Source organism: Podarcis cretensis, assembly GCF_951804945.1.
Source record: "Podarcis cretensis genome assembly, chromosome: 13".
NCBI lineage: Eukaryota > Metazoa > Chordata > Lepidosauria > Squamata > Lacertidae > Podarcis > Podarcis cretensis.
Genome location: NC_137182.1, coordinates 5,831,218 through 5,850,111, shown reverse-complemented (window position 1 = coordinate 5,850,111; position 18,894 = coordinate 5,831,218). Strand labels below are relative to the sequence as shown.

At 41.6% G+C, this 18,894-nt stretch overlaps 1 protein-coding gene across 4 annotated transcripts in view; it reads left to right on the top strand.

Annotated features, from left to right (window-relative positions):
• The window catches only part of RPRD1A (regulation of nuclear pre-mRNA domain containing 1A), a 46,973-nt gene that overhangs the window by 17,998 nt on the left and 10,081 nt on the right, over nucleotides 1-18,894 (top strand). The window contains exons 4-7 of one of the 4 annotated variants that reach the window (XR_013832471.1): nucleotides 54-148; nucleotides 1,540-1,666; nucleotides 1,774-2,968; nucleotides 3,170-4,068. Coding sequence is in view for 3 of the 4 variants with exons in the window: in XM_079949961.1 (XP_079806087.1) it covers nucleotides 54-148; nucleotides 1,540-1,666; nucleotides 1,774-1,949; nucleotides 3,974-4,012 (437 nt within the window). In the remaining variant the exon portion in view is untranslated. Of the gene's footprint in view, nucleotides 1-53; nucleotides 149-1,539; nucleotides 1,667-1,773; nucleotides 2,969-3,169; nucleotides 4,069-18,894 lie in introns of those variants that run through there. The other 3 variants (XM_079949962.1, XM_079949961.1, XM_079949960.1) reach the window with 3 other exon arrangements.

Genomic DNA, 18,894 nt, shown 5'->3' with positions numbered 1-18,894 from the left:
TATCTTTCCAGCAGATTTTTTATGTCTCTAATTTTATTCTCTCTAATTTCTAGATGGCGATAAAAACCCAAGAAAGCGCCCATATGAACAGATAAATGTGGAAGACAATAATTGCTCAACTCAAAGTTCTCCATGTGACCCTCCACAGGTAGAAATAATCTGTGAAAGTGAAAACGTAGCTGGAGTGTTGCTTCCAAGTGCTGGATTTACTATCTCCAAACATTTGATTTGATTTTTTTAAAGCAGGTGTGTGGAATCTCCAGCCCCTGAGCCTCATTATGTCTGGCACAGTTTCCATTTTGACCCACGTAGCAATTTCAAAAAAAACCCCCAATGCTACGAGAAGGACTTTGAATCCAAGTTGCCCTCCCCTCCAGAGGGAGAAATGCTAAACTTAAAAAGGGGCTCCCTGTGACCTCTGATTGGCAGTTACAGTATCCTCCTTTCCATGTTGACGTGTCAGCCAACTGACATTATGATAGCAGGTGATTGGCAGGCTGATCCTACCCAGTTGGGTGGTAGATGGGGAGATTTAGAAATGTATCCTGAAAGGGACTGCATGTGGGCACATTTTCCTGCTATGGTGACAGTCTGGGTAGAAGTGGCCAGTAATAATCTTTGCTCCTTCAGTATGAAGCTTTCCTCCAATATCATTGCTGGTATTGAATAACTGCCTTGTATAGAGCTTTGCTGCCTAGATGGATATAGTTGCAATATTGCCCATCTAATATGTGTATTGTACAGAAATGAGTCTGGATATGGGGGGCAGGGAGAATGTTTCGTCACACTACCTTGTTATAAATTTATAGGGCAAAATGTTTTTAACCTTTCAGCAAAAAGCATGATAAATAATGTATGAAGCCTTTGCATTAGTTTAGATAGTATCCATCTTATGAATAATACTGTTTCTTAAAACATTTGAAAATATGAATAGTAGTAAGTTGCTTGGGGCTGAAATTCTTAGGAGAAGAAGATTTACTTTCAAATCAATACCTGTTAATCCTGGGTATTGTCAAAATAGGTTCTTCATTGTGATTGCCATGGACAAGTAGATCTAGGGGAAATGGAGAAGCAGGAGTCCACACAGTTGTAGGGAAATGTTTAGTCTATTTTGTATTAAAATGTTATGTTCTCACAGAGGTCATCATCGTTCCCTTTGTTTCCGATGCTCAGGCTGTAAGTGCTGTTGCAACTTGGGGGAACCCTGAGATTTGCAGTAGTGCACAAAAATGTTTCAAGGAAATAGCCTAAGTGGGGGGTGGGCATCAAAACCAACCTAATAAGGACTAAACATATTCAGTAGAATGCTGTCGTATCTGGGAAAGAAAACCTGCTTTTTGGTATAAGAATGACATGGAGCAACCAGGAAAAAGCAGTGGCTGGTTTGATGGAACCCACAATAGGAGCACACCGCAATATTTTGATGCAGGTCCCACTGTCTAAAAAAGAAAAATCAGTGCTTTAGGTTCTTGTCTCCAGTACTGTTGCATTATATGTTGATGCTTGATTGTTTTTTAAAGTATGCTTTCTCCCTCATAGACTGCAGATCTCATAAGAGCATTGCAAGAGTTAGAAAATGCAGCTTCTGGGGATGCAGCAGTTCATCAGAGAATAGCCTCATTACCTGTAGAGGTTCAAGACGTGTCCCTGCTTGACAGAATAACAGGTAAGGGAAGTAGTACCATTGGCAGACATGTAGCTCAGGACAGAATGTTAGGACTTGCCAAGATGATATATAATGTGTTGAATTATGAATATTGTTTTTCTTTCTAGACAAAGAATCAGGAGAGCAGCTTTCCAAGATGGTAGATGACGCATGCATGTTGCTGGCGGATTACAATGGCAGGTTGGCAGCTGAAATAGATGATAGGAAACAGCTAACTCGGATGTTGTCAGACTTTCTGCGATGCCAAAAAGAAGTCCTCTCAGAGAAAGAGCAAACATTGGAAGTGCGTGACTTTGTTGTGGTAGTTCTATTCTTTAGCTTTTTTTAATTAAAATGCTTGACCATGTTTATAAACTTCCCTTAAAGTTTAGTTCTAGGTATTAGATCTGTTTTCTTGTATCTTTTTCTTTCCAGCAGGTGACTAGGAGGGCTTCTGTCACTTGAACTTTTATTCACCATTTAATGATTAAGTATTTGCCGATAATCTTATTGTATATACCAGTCCAGGGGGTGGGGGGAATAGGCGTTAAGATTTGACATGTAACATTTTATAAATTTCAAATGACTCCTTGGACATGTTTGATATTAGTAGATATATTTTAGGTATATATATTTAGTGCATAATTTCCCAGTGATTTATTTCCCAGAATACATTACAGTGCAGTCCTAACCATGTTTATTCAAATTCAAGTCCTATTTAATTCCATGGAGTCCCAGGTTAGGATTGCAGCCTTAGTTGCACTTGCTTCCCACCAAAACAATGTGACTTTGTTAGGACTAATTTTTCCCATTGATTTCAGTAGGACCGAAGTTGAATTCACTTAGCCTAGATCCAACCCATAGTCTCCACTAGCAAGTCTGCACAAGAAAGCTTTTGGTGAATTAAGCTAGATGCATATTTGTGAATCTTAATAGGATACACATATGACTTTTAAAAATGAATGTTATATGCTGGTGAAACAGGTTAATGAAATGAGGATTACCGTATTTTTTGCTCTATAACACGCACCAGACCATAACACGCACGTAGTTTTTAGAGGAGGAAAACAAGAAAAAAAATATTCTAAATGAAACAGTGGATGTATGATTTTTGTGGTTCATGCTGTGGCCACAGACATGTGACCTGACAGTGAGTTTGGAGTAGCCCAGTGCAAAAATCCTGAGGATCCATGTGGATCCATGCTTTGTAACCACGTTTTTGCACCACTGCGACCCCAGGCAACAGTGGGTGTCTGATTTTTTTGGTGCAAGATGTAGCCATGGACATGCTATGTGATCTGATGGTGAATTTGGGGTGACCCAGTGCAAAAATCCTGAGGATCCATGTGGATCTGTGCTTTGTAACCACGTTTTAAGTGGGGAGGGAATGAAAAGCACTCAAGGGACAAGGAGCATGCGTGGGGTGTGTGGAGAAGGATGCTGCTAATAATGCTATTTAGCGAGCTGAGTGGGGAGGAGAGAGGCACAGAGAGCCTGCTTGCTTTAAAGGAGCCAACCGGACAGTGTAAGCGGCTCCTTTCCTCTCCCGCTTTGCTCCTTTAAAGCAAGCAGGCTCTCTGTTCCTCTCTCCTCCCCACTCAGTGGCTCTTCTCCCGCTTTGCTGTTTCAAAGCGAGCCACGGAGGAGGGAAGGAAGGGGAACCATGGATCCTCTGCTCACAACTGCAGCAGATCCCCCCGGCACCCGTAGGCATTCGCTCCATAACACGCACAGACATTTCCCCTTACTTTCTAGGAGGAAAAAAGTGAGTGTTATGGTGCAAAAAATACGGGTATTTATTTTAATTTTCTTTCCTCAGATGTATATAACTATTATTCAGAAGTTTATTATTATTATTATTATTATTATTATTATTATTATTATTATTTAAATATATTCTAATGAATGTTCCAACAGCCCTAGATGACAGCTCTGTGTTCCTACTATGGTGCTTGTTTTTTGAGGGGTGGTAGTGGAATAGCATTAGGATATTACCTAAATTAAGGTAGTTTGTAATGTTGGGTTATGTGCATACTTGCTTTCCCCCCCTTCAGCTAGGGAAGTAACAATGTTAGTTTTAGCAGAGAGCTATTTATAAGAGTTGCAACTATATTGACAATTTCTGTTTTGGTTTAATGGCTTAAAATTATATCCGCAGTACATAATGACCCCTTCCTAAAATTAATTGTGCCTTAAACGTAACAGCAATAACTTGTTACAAAGTAGAACAAACCCAAACATTGTTCATTAAGGTTCCTCTAACCTTTATGTGGGTAAGTATTGTTTTATAGATTTTTTTTTAATCCAGCTTCTTTAACAACTATCTAGCTTTTGTTTCAGGTGAGGAGCATGGACCATATCTTCTAATGGTGGCATCTTCCATTAGTAATGCATCCTGCTAAAAATAAAATTCAGAATCAAAATCCTGCTTTGTCTCATGTTTTTGAAGATTGACAAAACATACCTGCAGATACCTTTTGAACATACTAGGCATATGTTGCAGACACCATCTAAACAAAATGGAATACCTAAAGCAAGCCACATAGCTGCCAATTTAATATTAATTTGCTGCTCATTTTTGCTAGAAATTTGAAGGCTCAATTTTATTGAATTTAAATTACTAATTCCTCATGCATTCCTGATAGATTGCATCTGTTTAGAATTAAAATATGCATATTGAGCCCAAGAGCCTCTAGCAAGAATGTTTGAGTTCACTTATTGCTAGCAACAGAGGAAATTTTATGTGATCTGTTGAGGTGATGTTTACCTTGTGCTGAACTTAACCTCTGTTGACAACCACTATATCACATTAGCAGTAGCTGATCCCTTATAGTCATAAGAGCTATATTTTTATCTAATTCAGCATTCTTTTAATAACAGCAGCTGCTCACAAACTGCATGAAGGCAGTGCTCCCTCCTTGATGGTTTCTCCCCAGATATTTAGAGGTGTGTTGCATTGGAAGAGGGTGGTTCCATTAAGCTTCCATTTTTAAGAGTCATTGGCCTATCTTCATGAATTTAATCCTTTCTAAAGCCGTCACCACATCTTTTGATAGTGAATTTAACACATGATGTCCCACTATGCTGAAGTTAGCAGGTCTGAGCCTAATCAGTGTTCGGATGTGCACTGCCTTGAGTTATATAATGGAATAAAGGTGGGGAGAGGAGAAAAAAAGGCAGAAGGATCTTTTCCTGGCCAGAAATTCACCACATGTCATGCAATCAATAGTTGCCATTATCTTAATATATGGCCATATGAATTTGCCCTTGTTGCATGTACCGTGTTGGCCCAAATATGTCGCACCTGAATATAAGCTGCATCTTTAAAATTGGGTGGGGGGGAGAGAGACAATACCCAAAAATAAGCTGCACCCTTAAAATTCCGCAGTCACTCACACCCATTCCGTTTTACTGTATGTCTGTTTCAGCAACGATACCGTAAAAGCCCATTTTTGTAAGGTCGCAAATTTAATCTGCACTTTAACTTTTCACGGTCAGAATTTGGGGGGGAAAGTGAGGCTTATATTCAGGGCAATATGGTAACAAACTGCCACTTGGTTTTTTCCAACTTTGGCTCTATCGTGGTACATATACCAGGAGTGGAAAGATTGATCTAACTGATTTGCATAGCTGCATAGCTGTTAAGTGTGCATGCATCCATTGAAATAAGTCAGCCTAATCATTTGTGCTCCCATGTGAATAGCAAGCTGAAACCATTCTTTCACAACTTAAACCTGTGAAAAAGGATTGTAGTGCCTGTCAGTCAAGCGTGAAGAGAGGGTTTGCATAATACAGGGTAAAGAAGAAATTCCATCTCTGTGTAGGGCCCTTTGTGGAGTGACTTTAGTGGAGGTTGGGCCACCCATGTCAGAGTGATGGCCAAATTTTGCAGCTAACACAGCAGTTGTGATGGAATTTAACTTCATTGTGATTAAAAAATAGAAGTAAAATTTCAAATCTAGTTGCTCTCTCAGTGTGAGCAGAATAACTTAGGAGGTTTTGACTGTAAGCTATTGTCTGCAAGTGTGGTATGACATAAGAAAATCTAAATTAATGTGAATGGCTATTAGCTATTAACATTGGTACATTTAGGGGCAACATTGGGTGGAAATAAAAGCTGCCTGGTGAATTCAGTGGTAGGCCATGGGAGAAGCCCATCTGTACCCGGATATCTCCACGTTGGAGGCAGTTTTCAAGGGCCAAGTGGGAACTCTGAAAAATGGCTGTTAGTAGGCACATGCACATAATTAAGTAAATAAGTAGGGCACATAATTAAGTAAATAAGACCGGGCTCAGGGCGGCTAACATCAAATATCAAATACCTTAAAACAAACAATTGATTAAAATACAGCTTAAAATTTAGAATCAGGATAAAATTAAATGACTGCCCACGAATTACAACCATAGGGATCAGGAACCTCAAGTATTCATCAGGGCCAGCTGTCCATGTTGGTCCCACATGAACCGATAAAAGGGCTAAAGAGGTAATTTACAGGGTCCCATAGAGGGGGGTCAAACGGCCTAGACCGAAGGCCAGGCGGAACGGCTCCGTCTTGCAGGCCCTTGCAGGAAGGATGTCAAGTCCCGCAAGGCCTTGGTCTCCTGTGCTAGAGCGATAAATATACATTAATCAGATGGTGGGAGGAATAAACAGAATCTTGTGCTGATAAATCAAACTTCTGTGCAGGATAGATTATGTAACTTCTTAAACAATTAGTTTTGCATGCTTCCTTCCCCACTTTCCTCCACTTTGGATTCTTGTGGCTCATGTCTTGTCATAGATTATAGGAAGTGGAGTGGATTAATCGAAAAAATGCAGCAAGTAGCATGCTAGGGACATAGGATGTAGAATTCCTTACAACCCTTCGCAGGATTTCTGTATCATGTGCATGTTCATGATGCATGGTACAAATCTGTTTCTTCTGGCCACACATCTGATTTTTGTCACCTCCAAGAAAGGCAACCTATTTTTATTCATCTTGTCATTGATGATCATCTAGACAGACTTCAAGTGCCCTTCCCCGAGCCCCCATCTTTCTGTAATATCTTCAGATTCCTTTTTTCACTGAGTGGTATTCCATGCTTCATGTAGTGATGGCTCCTCCCAAATGAAGATACTGCACTATGTAGGGTAGTTTCAGGTAGGTAGCCGTGTTGGTCTGATGCAGTCAAAATAAAAAAATTGTCCAGTAGCACCTTAAGAGACCAACTTAGTTTGTTCTGGGTATAAGCTTTTGTCAGAACAAACTTAGTTGGTCTCTAAGGTGCTACTGAAGAATTTTTGAATTTTTTTATGTAGGGTAGTGTTTGGCTTCCAGGGGTTGTATGTTGTCATATCAAAGCTGCAGCCTAAAAAATTTTTTTAGGCTGGTAAAGGCTGACAACTGGTTCAGTATGCCTCTGGATTCAGGTCAGTTCCAGTCCATATAGGGAAGTGTACAGTTCATATTTACTGCAAGTTAGTGTGAACCACTACAAGGTTGGAACAAGTTACCTTTTCCCCAGACCCACCCTATTCTGATCATAAATTTTTAAAACTGATTTTTATCATTGCTTTTACACAGTTGGAACCTGCCCTTGGTATTCATGGTGAGAGGCAAATAAGATTAATAACAACTTACATAATTTTGTAACTCACAAGCTCCATGAAGCCTGTATGAAATAAAAATAGCATTCAGTATTAACAGTTGTCCTAAATTCCAGTAAATTATACCCTTAACCCTTGAAATGGCAGGCCTTTTGCCTTTTACTTCTCAGACTCTTATAAGGAACTAAAGTAGAAACCAAATCAATCCCAAAGTACAGTCGTACCTTGGAAGTTGAACGGAATCCATTCCGGAAGTCCGTTCAACTTCCAAAACGTTCTGAAACCAAAGCACGGCTTCTGATTGGCTGCAGGTAGGTCCTGCAGCCAATCTGAAGCCGCGGAAACCCCGTTGGACGTTCCACTTCCAAAGAACGTTCGCAAACCAGAACACACACGAGTTTGCGGCGTTCAGGAGCCAAAATGTCCGAATACTAAGGTGTTCGGTATCCAAGGTACGACTGTATAGAATTTTAGAGTTGGAAAGGACCCACAGGGTCATCTGGTCCAAATGTAAAACAAATAAAAAATTAAAATGTACATATGCGTAGGAATAAAGGCACTTTTTCAGGTCAAAGCTAGTGAGTATACTACTGCACACAAACCCTTTAGTCTGGTAACAAATTAATCTTTATGGTTCATAGAATTGTAGAGTTGCATGGAAAACAAATTTCATCTGTCCCAACCCCTTGCAGGATTCTTTTGTCCAAAATGAGGGCTGGAACCTATGCCCTTTTGACATCCTATGTCCTTTTAAAATGTGGGGGTTGGGGGAGAGTTACTGGGTTGCACTGATTAAAGTGGTACCTCGGTTTTTGAACATCTCTGTTGACGAACATTTTGGTTTTCGAATGCTGTAAACCTGGAATTAAATGCTTCAGTTTTTGAACACACCTCGGAAGTTGAACACTCCATGCAGCTTCCACTGAGTGTAGGATCCTGAGACCTAGCTGTTGGCTATTGAGGTTTCGGTTTTCAAATGTTTGGAACAGTCTTCCAGAATGGAGTATGTTCAAAAACCAAGGTACCACTGTATATATTTTGTGGTTTTATATTTTGATTTTGTTCTGTGAACTGCCCTGAAACCTCTGGGTATAGGGCGGTATATAAATTCAAATAATAATAACCCACGACCCTGAGATTAAGAGTCTCCTGCTCTGTTGACTGAGCTATCAGGGAGATCTTCTGGCACAGGTTTTTGGTTCATTTTAGCTCCCCACATATACTTTGCACATATACTTTCCCTGTGAAGGGAATAAGCTCATCTTTTTATAGTATAGGGCAAGTAAGGTTGCATTTGTATGTACAGTGGTGCCTCGCAAGACGAAAAGAATCCGCTCCGCGAGTCTCTTCGTCTAGCGGTTTTTTCGTCTTGCGAAGCAAGCCCATTGACGGCTTAGCGGATTAGCGCTATTAGCGGCTTAGCGGATAAGCGGCTTAGCGGCTTAGAAAAAGGGGGGGGGAAGGAAAAAAACCCCGCAGGAACTCGCAAGACATTTTCGTCTTGCGAAGCAAGCCCATAGGAAATTTGTTTTGCGAAGCACCTCCAAAACGGAAAACCCTTTCGTCTAGCGAGTTTTCCATCTTGCGAGGTATTCGTCTTGCGGGGCACCACTGTATACTGTGTTTTAGGTAGATTATGCCTTGCCACTGATTATTGCGCAGTTGTAGCCTTAGCCTCTACTCTCTTCCCCTTCTGAGTCACTTAGCTATGGAAGGCTTTCAGTTGCATCCAGTACAGTGCTAAGTAACCATCCGGTCGGCACAAGGATTTCTTTTTGTGCAGCCAGACTTCTCCCACTTGCCTTCCCCACCCCCTTCCTAAATGTGTTTTAGGGGTTCGCCCAGTCCTCCAGAGCAGATTTGTGAAGAGCATGGCAGGAAGGAGGAAGTTCTGCTCAAGCGGAAGCCCTTGTGCTGATGGGACACTGGATTTCAAGCCTTGGAGGTCATGGGAAGTGGAGGCTGGGAAGAATAGCTGCACTTTCTTTGTAGAAGTACAGCAGTGGCTGCTTACCCAGTCACAGGATGGGCTACAGTTGTAATGTAGAAATGCTCCCTTGGAGGAGGAAAAATGGTGATTTGGGGTCAGTTTCAAACTGACTGCACAGAAACCCATTCCTTCAGTAGCCCATCATGGCTATCCCTCTTGCCCCCTTGTGGGCAAAAGGCCTTGTACCATCCCCTGGCTGGCCGCTATGAATTGCCCTATAGCCTACTATCCACAAATTTGAACTGCCCTCTTGGGCAAGTTGGGGAGCAGACCAGAGTGGGGAAGTCTTCAGTCCGTTGCTACAACACCGCCTCCTTTGAGGGCAGCAGGTGCTCAAACTGACTGCAGTCAGTCTGCCATGCTCCACCAGGGGCACTCTGGAATGGGGCTGATGACCCTTAAGCCAAAAAGCCGAGTGCGGTCTGTGGAGCATGATGTGGTGGCAGTTTTATAGCATCATAGAATTGTAGAGTTGGAAGGGACCCCAAAAGTAATCTAGTGCAGCCCCCTGCAATGCAGAAATCTCAACTCATAGTCCCCCATCCAGTTTGAAATCATTCTGGACCCTGCTTAGTTTTGCAAACGTGATAATAGTTTTATCGTGCTACTAGGAGGTTTATCCTGCTTGTTTTTTTTCCTCTACAGCCCCAAATGATAAGACATGGCATAAACCTGAGCGCATAATAAGCCCCCTGCTGGATTAGTCCAAAGTTCCATGGGGGAGCATGTGTGCCCTGGATGTGGAACTGCCATAGCATTGCATTTGTTTGTTACCCATGTGCTCATCCAGGAGTTGTCGTTACTTCTTGGTTTCTGTAATAGAGTGACAAGTTGCATGCTTGGGTTTCTCTGGTCCATGGGATCACGAAGAGTCGAACACGACTAAACGACTAAACAACATAAGCACCTCAGGGTATAATACTAGATACAGCTCACTAATAAATTCCTAGCTGGCACCTGTGTACAAGGGATTAATGCACAGATACCCAAATTTCTGGCTCTAAGATAGACATATATGTAAGTTCTTTCTAAATATAGCAAAGAATTATTATTATTATCATTTTAAATGACCAGAGGATCAAAGCTGATAGGATGTTGCTAGAATAAATTTCTTCTCAAAAGACCAAATAGCCCATTGCATATTATTTATCTTTTAAGTGCTTTAGTACTATATACAGTCTTGAGCATTTTATAGAATGTTTACCAATAAAGTAAATAAGCATAAAAGAGCATCCCCTGAATAATAGTACTGGCATTTATCTCCATGATGACAACACATTTCTTATATTTAGGTGTTGACCGAAATCCTATTTTTGACTAATGCCATTTCCCCCGACATTTTCCACTCTGGCCCTTAAAATGTATAAGAAAGCAGTGGCCCTTCAGATGCTGTTGAACTCTGTCATCATTCCCTGACCAAGCTGACTGGGGCTGCTGGGAATGCAACAACATCTGGAGTGACACACGTTGACCACTCCTGCTTTAAAAATACTCTGAATTTTGTCACAAAGCAAATACATTACAATCTCAGTAAATTGTACATGCTGAGTGTTCCAGATTTATGATTGGCTGGTGGTTTGCGGCCTCCTTACAGGGGGCCTGAGAGATCCCCACAAGGATAGACTGTTGAAGGCTCTTTCTAGAGTAAATAAAATTTAAAATCCACCTCTGGACTCTGGTGTAACTATTAAAATGTGTCAGGGTGAAGAGAAAAAGGAAGCATTGTCAGGTAAGGGATAGGAGTTCCTGGATTTCCATTTCTATGGGCTATCAGTCAATTCAATACTATAACGAAATTGCAAATTGTAGCTGTTCTTGGTTTTGATCAGGACTGTTCTGCTTTCTTTCCTGAAGGCTGTTGCTTCCTGAGCCTTTCCTCCATGTGGTTTCTTAGCAACAACAGTTTTGTATACTAGCACAAGCTCCCCCTCATGCCATGCTTTCTTCAGCTATTGGCCTTCTCTTTACTAGGCCACCCCACCTGTACTTATGGAATCATGACCTCTTCCCAACAACAGGATCCAAAAATGTACCCTGCACATGGCAACCACGCAGATCCATTCCCTGCCACCAGTCCTTGAAGCCACATGTGGTGGGTTGGTAGAGCCTAGCAAGAGCTGCATTGTCGGTGAGCACTTTGCTGATCTCAGTGGTTGCCAGAATTGCATTTATGCCCACCACTTCTAGATTTGTAGGAATGATTTAATTATTCTACCCTGTCTATTCAAGCCTAGCTGAGTCAAAGAGCCAGCAGACTTTCAAGCTGCCTCATGTAGTCAGTGGAGGGCTTCTGAGAACAAACCGGACTAGTAAACTTCATTGCAGCAAAATGTAAGAAGTGCTGGTTGGAACACCAAAATATGGCTTCAGAAGCCGGATTCTTTTAATGCAGTGTCTTTCAATACTTTTATCCTGTTCCAGTTTGTCTGTCGTTGCCTCAGGGCTGCTTGAAGATTTTAGAAGTGTGTGTGAAGGGGTGATCTTCATTAGTTGTCATTAAAATACTAGGTGAGAGCCAATATAATTTAGCTCTTTGAGTTAATTTCTAAAGCTTTCAAAATATTTTAGATTGGTCTGTAAAAGAATGCTTTCCTGATGTTGGACTTCACAACTCTCATTAGTCCCAGCTAGCATAACCAATGGCCAAAGATGGTGGCAATTGGACCACAGCAACATCTGCACTGCCACAGCCCCACTCTAAAAGTATTTAAAATATGTACTGTACGGCCTGCTCTTCACTACCAAAAAAGCATCCCACAGTGGGTTTCAACCATAAAGCATTAAAAGCAAGCATAGTAAAAGCAAATTAATAACATCAGTGAAATTTCATCACATCCAACTGAGTGGACAGCAAATCGCCCAGAGGCCTGAGTAAATAAATAGGTCTTTAGCTGGCACAGAAAACTAAAAACTTAGCACCGGCCTTCTAGAAAGGGGGTTGCACAATTGGGGTGTTTGCACTGGGGGTGCCCTCTTCCATGTCACGGCATGCTGAATTTCAGGCACCACCAGAGGGATATCCTCTACAGATCTTTAAAGCACAAGCAGGACTATATGGGGTGCAGGTTCTCTGCTAGGTTTCTATGTCCTAAGATGTTTAGCGGTTTTAATGTCAATACAAGCACCTTGAAGCTGATTCAATAGCAGCAGTAGCCAGTGCAATTTCTAGCAGGCTGCCATGTTCTGCACCATGTAGAGTGCATTGCAATCGTCCAGACCTAGGGTTGTTAGTGCATGGGACAAACTATCCCCACCCAGGAGCAATAACGGTTCCTGTGCTAACTGAAACTAGTGTAAGGTTCTTCTCACCAAGAAAGCTACTTGTGCCTCCCATAAAATGCTGAATCCAGGAGGACCCCCAAGCTACGTTCCTGTTCTATGAGAGGGAGGGTTGCCCAGTTCTGAACAGGCAATATTCCCAATTTCCAAACCTGGGAATGCTCGCTCACAGTACTTATCAGGATTCAGCCAGAGCTTATAGGCTTTCATCCAACTCACCACTGTGTCAAACCACTGACCAGAACCCAGACAGTGTCTCCTGACTAATGAAACTGAAGGAGCTGTATTAACATGTTCCCCCCTCCAGCTCCTTGCCAGAGGAGCTGAATCAGAGTGGAGAGGCATAATTTTTGTGCCCCCTCCTGGGCCTTCGCCCTTAGCAGGGAGTCAGCCTGTCCAACCCCTAGGTAATGCCCCTGCATCAGCATCTTGGTGACATCTCACTCCAGATCTAATGAGCACTACTAGTAGCTTCAAATAGATATTAAACAGCACTGTGGACAGAATGGGACCAGGCACCCCGCAGCATAACTGCTATGGAGCTGAGGTACAGTCTCCCAATGCTATTTTCTGGAAAATGGCCCTGCAGGTAGAAATGGAACCACCACAAATCAGCAAGGTCACTCTCTTCAACCCTCCCAATAAAGGACTTCCATCAGGACAACCAGAGCTGATCTGGTTCCCAACCTGGAATGAATCCAGATAATTGGTTCCATCCAAAAGCATTAAGAGGTACCACCCTCTAGAGCAGCGGCTCTCTACCTGTGTGTCCCCAGATGTCGTTGGACTACAACTCCCATCATCCCTGAGCTCTGGCCTTGCTAGCTAGGGGTGATGGGAGTTGTAGTTCAACATCTGGGGACCCACATGTTGAGAAAGGCTGCTCTAGAGCACTTACCCTTAAAAAGGAATTCTTGCAACCAAGCGATGATTGTCAAACACTTGTTCTACTTGGGTTTCTTGGGGAGCAGGCAAACTGTAGCCTCCATGAGGAGTGCAGGCACCCTCCCCTCTTGCACAGATGTATTCACCACACATTGGAATCACCTAGTTAATCCCTTCTGGCTGGATCTAAACAGGACAAAGGCTGAGAGGGTGTGTAGAACAGCCTCTAGCATCTTATGCACAGCCATTGTTCGTTTGCTATGTTTATGTCCCACCCATTCTCCAAGGAGCTCAAGAAGATGTACATGGTTCTCCCTCTTCCTGTTTTGTTCTCATAGTGACCTGTGAGGTAGGTTAGGCTGAGAGACAGTGATTGTCCCAAAGTCACCCAGTGAGTTTCATAGCTAAATGGAGATTCGAACTTGGGTCTTCTGGGTACAGTATTCTAAGTACTACACCACATTGGTGCACACTGTTGTTCTTTGTGACCTATTAGTGATTATACAAGTTAACCAAACCATCAGTTAATCATTGTACACAAAGGTCCTGATACAGCTCTAGCCATGCATAAAAACGTATTGATTTGCAACTAGTTTCCCCAGAACGTACATGAGGATGTGCATTAAAATGCTCAACACATGGAATGATGCATTGTGGAAGGACACTGGGTGAACATTTGGATCAACATCCAGTTTTCACCTGTGATTTTTTACCAAATGAGTGAAATGTTACGTCATAGAATAGTTTCTCTCCCTGCTGTTATCTCTGCAGTTTGAATTTGTTTACTCTTCTTCACTCGCAGCTCTAGCTTTGGGGCAATGACAGCTCCTGAAGATACAGCTATGGAGGAGTGTGAGTTTACATACAGCACTAAACTACGGTCAAAGTTCTCTAGTGTTTAAAAAACCAACTATGAATGTGGTTAATGAGCAACCTTTAATCATAGTTATTAAACCATAGTTAAATTGCTGGGCTGGGTTTGCACATAGCACTAAGCTATGGTTTAATAAACCATGGATTAGCATTATGTGTGAACCATGCCACTTTGCGGGGCTGCCTTTGAACTGTGTTCAGAAGTTTCAACTGGGACTAAAATGTAGCTGTAAGTTTCAAACAGAACCTTCTGTAGGAACAGATAAAACGAAACGTCAACTTTACTGGCTTCATGTTTGCTTCTGGAACCAATTCAAAGTGCTAATATTATCCTTTAATGCTCTATATGACATGGACTAGGATATTTAAAGGACCCCTTCCACACGTACACAGTTGCTCTTTCTTTGGTCTGCAGATACACATGCTACTGATCATGCCTTTAGAGACTAACTGGGTGGGTACTGAGGACTGACCTTTTTTATTGTCGCAGCCAGATTATTGAACTCTCCTTCAGGCTGTCCACCTGACACACACACACCCCATGTCCACCTCTTTTTTCCTCTGGTTTAGTTTGTAACTTCTCTGCTGATATAAATTCTGCTAGGATTACAATTATTTTGTACTGTATTTCTTTGCTTTATATGCATTCTTGTATTCAGAGAAAAGTGGGCTTATGAATACCAATTGTTGGGCATTGTGAGTAGAAGAGTAGTAGTATGCTCCTGCCTTGCTTGTGGGCTTTCCATACTCATTGTTAGCACCTGGAAGAACAGGCTGCTGAACTAGATAGGCCTTCTGATCCAGCAGGGTTCTTCTTAATTTTTTTTAATAGAAATTTATGCTCATTAGATTAGGATAGCGCCTAAACGCATTCTACTTAAGGTAAATATTGGAGAGCAAAAAATTGCTGGGTTGGACCAGTACAGTGAAAAAGGGACTTTGTTCCTATACAGTCATACCTTGGGTTAAATTTGCTTCAGGTTGAGCATTTTCAAGTTATGGTCTGTGGCGACCCGGAAGTAACGGAGTGCGTTACTTCTGGGTTTCGCCACATGCGCAGACGCTCAAAATGATGTCACGCGCATGCGTGGAAGCAGCAAAACGCAACGCGCAGACGCATCTTACGTTCTACTCAGGATGCAAACAGGGCTCCGGAATGGATCCCGTTCGCATCCCGAAGTACCACTGTACAGTGATAAAAAATTATTCTAAGTATTATAAACTGTGAAATATCAATGTGATCTGCCAGCCACAGATGTCAGGACATAAATGGAGTGAGAGAATATACTAATGATTTTTTTTTCAATGGCAAGTAGCATGGCTTTATTTGGAAGCCTAGTTAAATAGTTGCCTAGTTGTAAGCCTAGTATTGTCTAAAGGGCTTCTCAACTGAGACACCATCCAACAAAGCAGAAAGACAGTTGGGTTATTGCAGAGTTTGTATAAATAAAAAGATGCAGCACATAGTGTGCAGTCTATAACCCAGCTACTGCAGAGACGATTCCTTGTTATATAAAATTGTCCTGGAGGAAATAGCTTCCAGACTGAAATGTAATAAGAGACTAATTCATAAGGCATTAAGTTGGATTCTGATTACTTTTGCATTCCTCTTGTTAGTAGATATTTTGCAGAACAACCATAAACATAACACTGCCCATCATAAAGTCCTTCTAGATCATCCCAACCTGTGCAGATCGTGGACACCGTTGAAATAATTCTAAGCTTAATGCAGTATATTTTCTTAAAAAATTGATTTGAATAAAATGTCATATTTAGGGGAGAGGCCATAGCTCTGTGGAAAAGTACATGCTTTGTATGGAGAAGGACGGTGGGGTTCTTACCATTTCCAGTTAAAAGGTTCTTGTGTCACAAGACTGGGAAAGACCTCTGCTTGAAGCCATGGAGAGCTGCCATAGACAACATTGCTTCAGTTGTTTCAGTCAATATAAGGCAGTGTCCTATATCCATGTCAGTTTTCAAAATAGACAAAATCAGTACTGACCACTTATATCCTCTTTCTTTAAAAAGAAAAGAACATTGGAGCAGCTTAGGTGGAGATCCAAGTGGTATCCAGTCCAGGCACCGAGTAGGCCCATGCCTGCTTCACTTCAGTAATGCTTCAGCATGACATAGTCCCAAATTACAAAATAAATTCCAGATTGCAAATTTGGAATTCCACATAGTAAATCTGCTTTTGAATTTACTTGGGGCTGTCACTCCTGCTTACTTTGCTCAACAATCCCACCTACCGGTCTACCCTTTGCCACCTTCCTTCTCCCAAAACCTGACCATATGCTCCTTCCTTTACACCTGACTAATCCCTGCTGTCTTACACCTCACCCACCCCCTTGCCTAGCCCCTCACAGTTCACCCAAGCCTTCCACACTTACCTGGGCCACCTACCACCCACTCTGCTCACTTGCTCACCTGCCTATTGTTCTGCAGTTGCCATGGCTGCCTATTGGCTATGAAGTATAGCATGACAGCCTTACAATTTTATTATATAGTAAGAAAATTATGACATTTGCTATGCTACTTATTCTACTTAAGCCTTATATTTATTTCACTAATTTTCAAAATATAAGCATAAAAAGATGTTGGGAGGTGAAGGGCCTAAGAGGATTCATGCCCCTTTAAAAGTTGCACAGGAGTGAGGATGTGCTGGCAGAGGCAAGGACAAGTGACACGTATATTCAGGCCTGCATCAGGCACCACATACATATAAATCTGCTATGAAGGATGCAAAGAAAATCCATGCCCAATAGCTATACCTTGTTATTTCAAGGTCTGTGCCAGAGATAGCCAGTGTGGTGCCGTTCATATATTTGTGGATGGCAGCTCCCATCAGCATCAGCCCAAATTGTCAATGTTGGATAATCTTTATCAGATCTTGAATTGTGCCATTGGGGAATACGACAGATTCATTTCCAGGAGAGGAAATTGCAGATTGTCTTTCTGTCAGCTCTCCACTAACACAAGATGGTGATTTATAGTAGCCAGACATTGGCTATTAAATCACTCTGGAAATAAGAGTGGTCAAGGGAACAACCTCAGATGCTCTGATCAAAGCCGTTTTCTGCTGTCTGCACCTGGAAACTGAGTTGTTAATAACATCAAAAGTATCCAGTATGGCACAGGTACTTTTGAATCTCCCATTGACTTGTTGGTATTGTTTGACAGTTGATGGCTGAACAATTTAAAATGATCAGATCAACATTAGATGAAAGGAGAGGGGGACAAAAGTGAATCACAGAGATAAGAAATGAAAAATGGAACGAGCTTACCTAGAGATTTCAGACTAAATTGATGAAAACCTGACAGGACTGGATGATGAATCAGCAAAATTGGAGAAAGCAGATGGTGAAATGAAAATGCCTCTTATACATGGGTTTGGAGGAGAAGAGAAAGATAAAATCATAAATGGAGAGATGGAGAATCATCTGGATTTGGTATTGATGGAGTTGAGTGGAAAAAAGCTTTGAGAAAGCTTCAGTCTTATCTTCTCTTCATTTCTGGAAGAAATAAAGTATTCTGCATACTATTTGGAGCAAATTCAGAGAATGATGCTATAAATTTATGCTACTATCTCTGGAAAAGACTGGAAGAAACAGAAATGTAAAGCCCTGGAGGAGCAGATCAGGATAAATGCAGTAGGAAATGGAAACACAACAAGAGATGAAATTTGAATATACAGAACTGGGCATTAATTAAAGGATATATAACAAGAAAAGAATTATGGAATATGATTCCAATATGTGATCACAGTGGAGAAATTTTAATATGGGCATGGAAGGAAGAATTTACTATTAATGAATATGGAGGCATGGTGGTGAGAATTATGGAGGGAAAGTGGAATTTAAAGAAAAGACATGGTTGATATTTACTGCCACTAATAATAATAATTCAGGAACCCCTCTTGGACTTTTCGTGGGGAAAAGAAATGAAATGTTTTTGAGAGACTTCAACTGAAAAGAAACATTATTTAACAGAAAGTAGAGAAGACTGATTTTATCTTGGACTGAATGTCTTCTTTTTTTTATGCAGCTGGCAGATAGAAAATTGGAAGTCCTTTTATTTTTCTTCTCTTTCAACTTGCTTCTTTCTCCTGCCCTTTTCTCCCTCCCTCCCTTTGTATCACTTCTTCATTTTCTTCTCTTTTCTTTGGTATCCTTCTGCTCCGGGCCTTTATTAATGTCCAGGGATTGTATAGCCAAGCATGTGGTAGATGGTTAAGGGAAGACCCTGGGTGGGAGGCAGGAAAATGTTGGTCTCCCAGGGTAAGAGGCTGGAAGCAGAAAGGAAAGATCCCAGATGAGAGCTACTGCCTTCTGTGGGAGGTAACAACTGATTGGTTCAAAATTGGGAAAGGAGTATGACAAGGCTGTATATTGTCTCCCTGCTTATTTAACTTATATGCAGAATTCATCATGCGAAAGGCTGGGCTGCATGAATCCCTAGCCGGAATTAAGATTGCCGGAAGAAATATCAACAACCTCAGTTGGCAGATGACACAACCTTGATGGCAGAAAGTGAGGAGGAATTAAAGAACCTTTTAATGAGGGTGAAAGAGGAGAGTGCAAAATATGGTCTGAAGCTCAACATCAAAAAAACGAAGATCATGGCCACTGGTCCCAT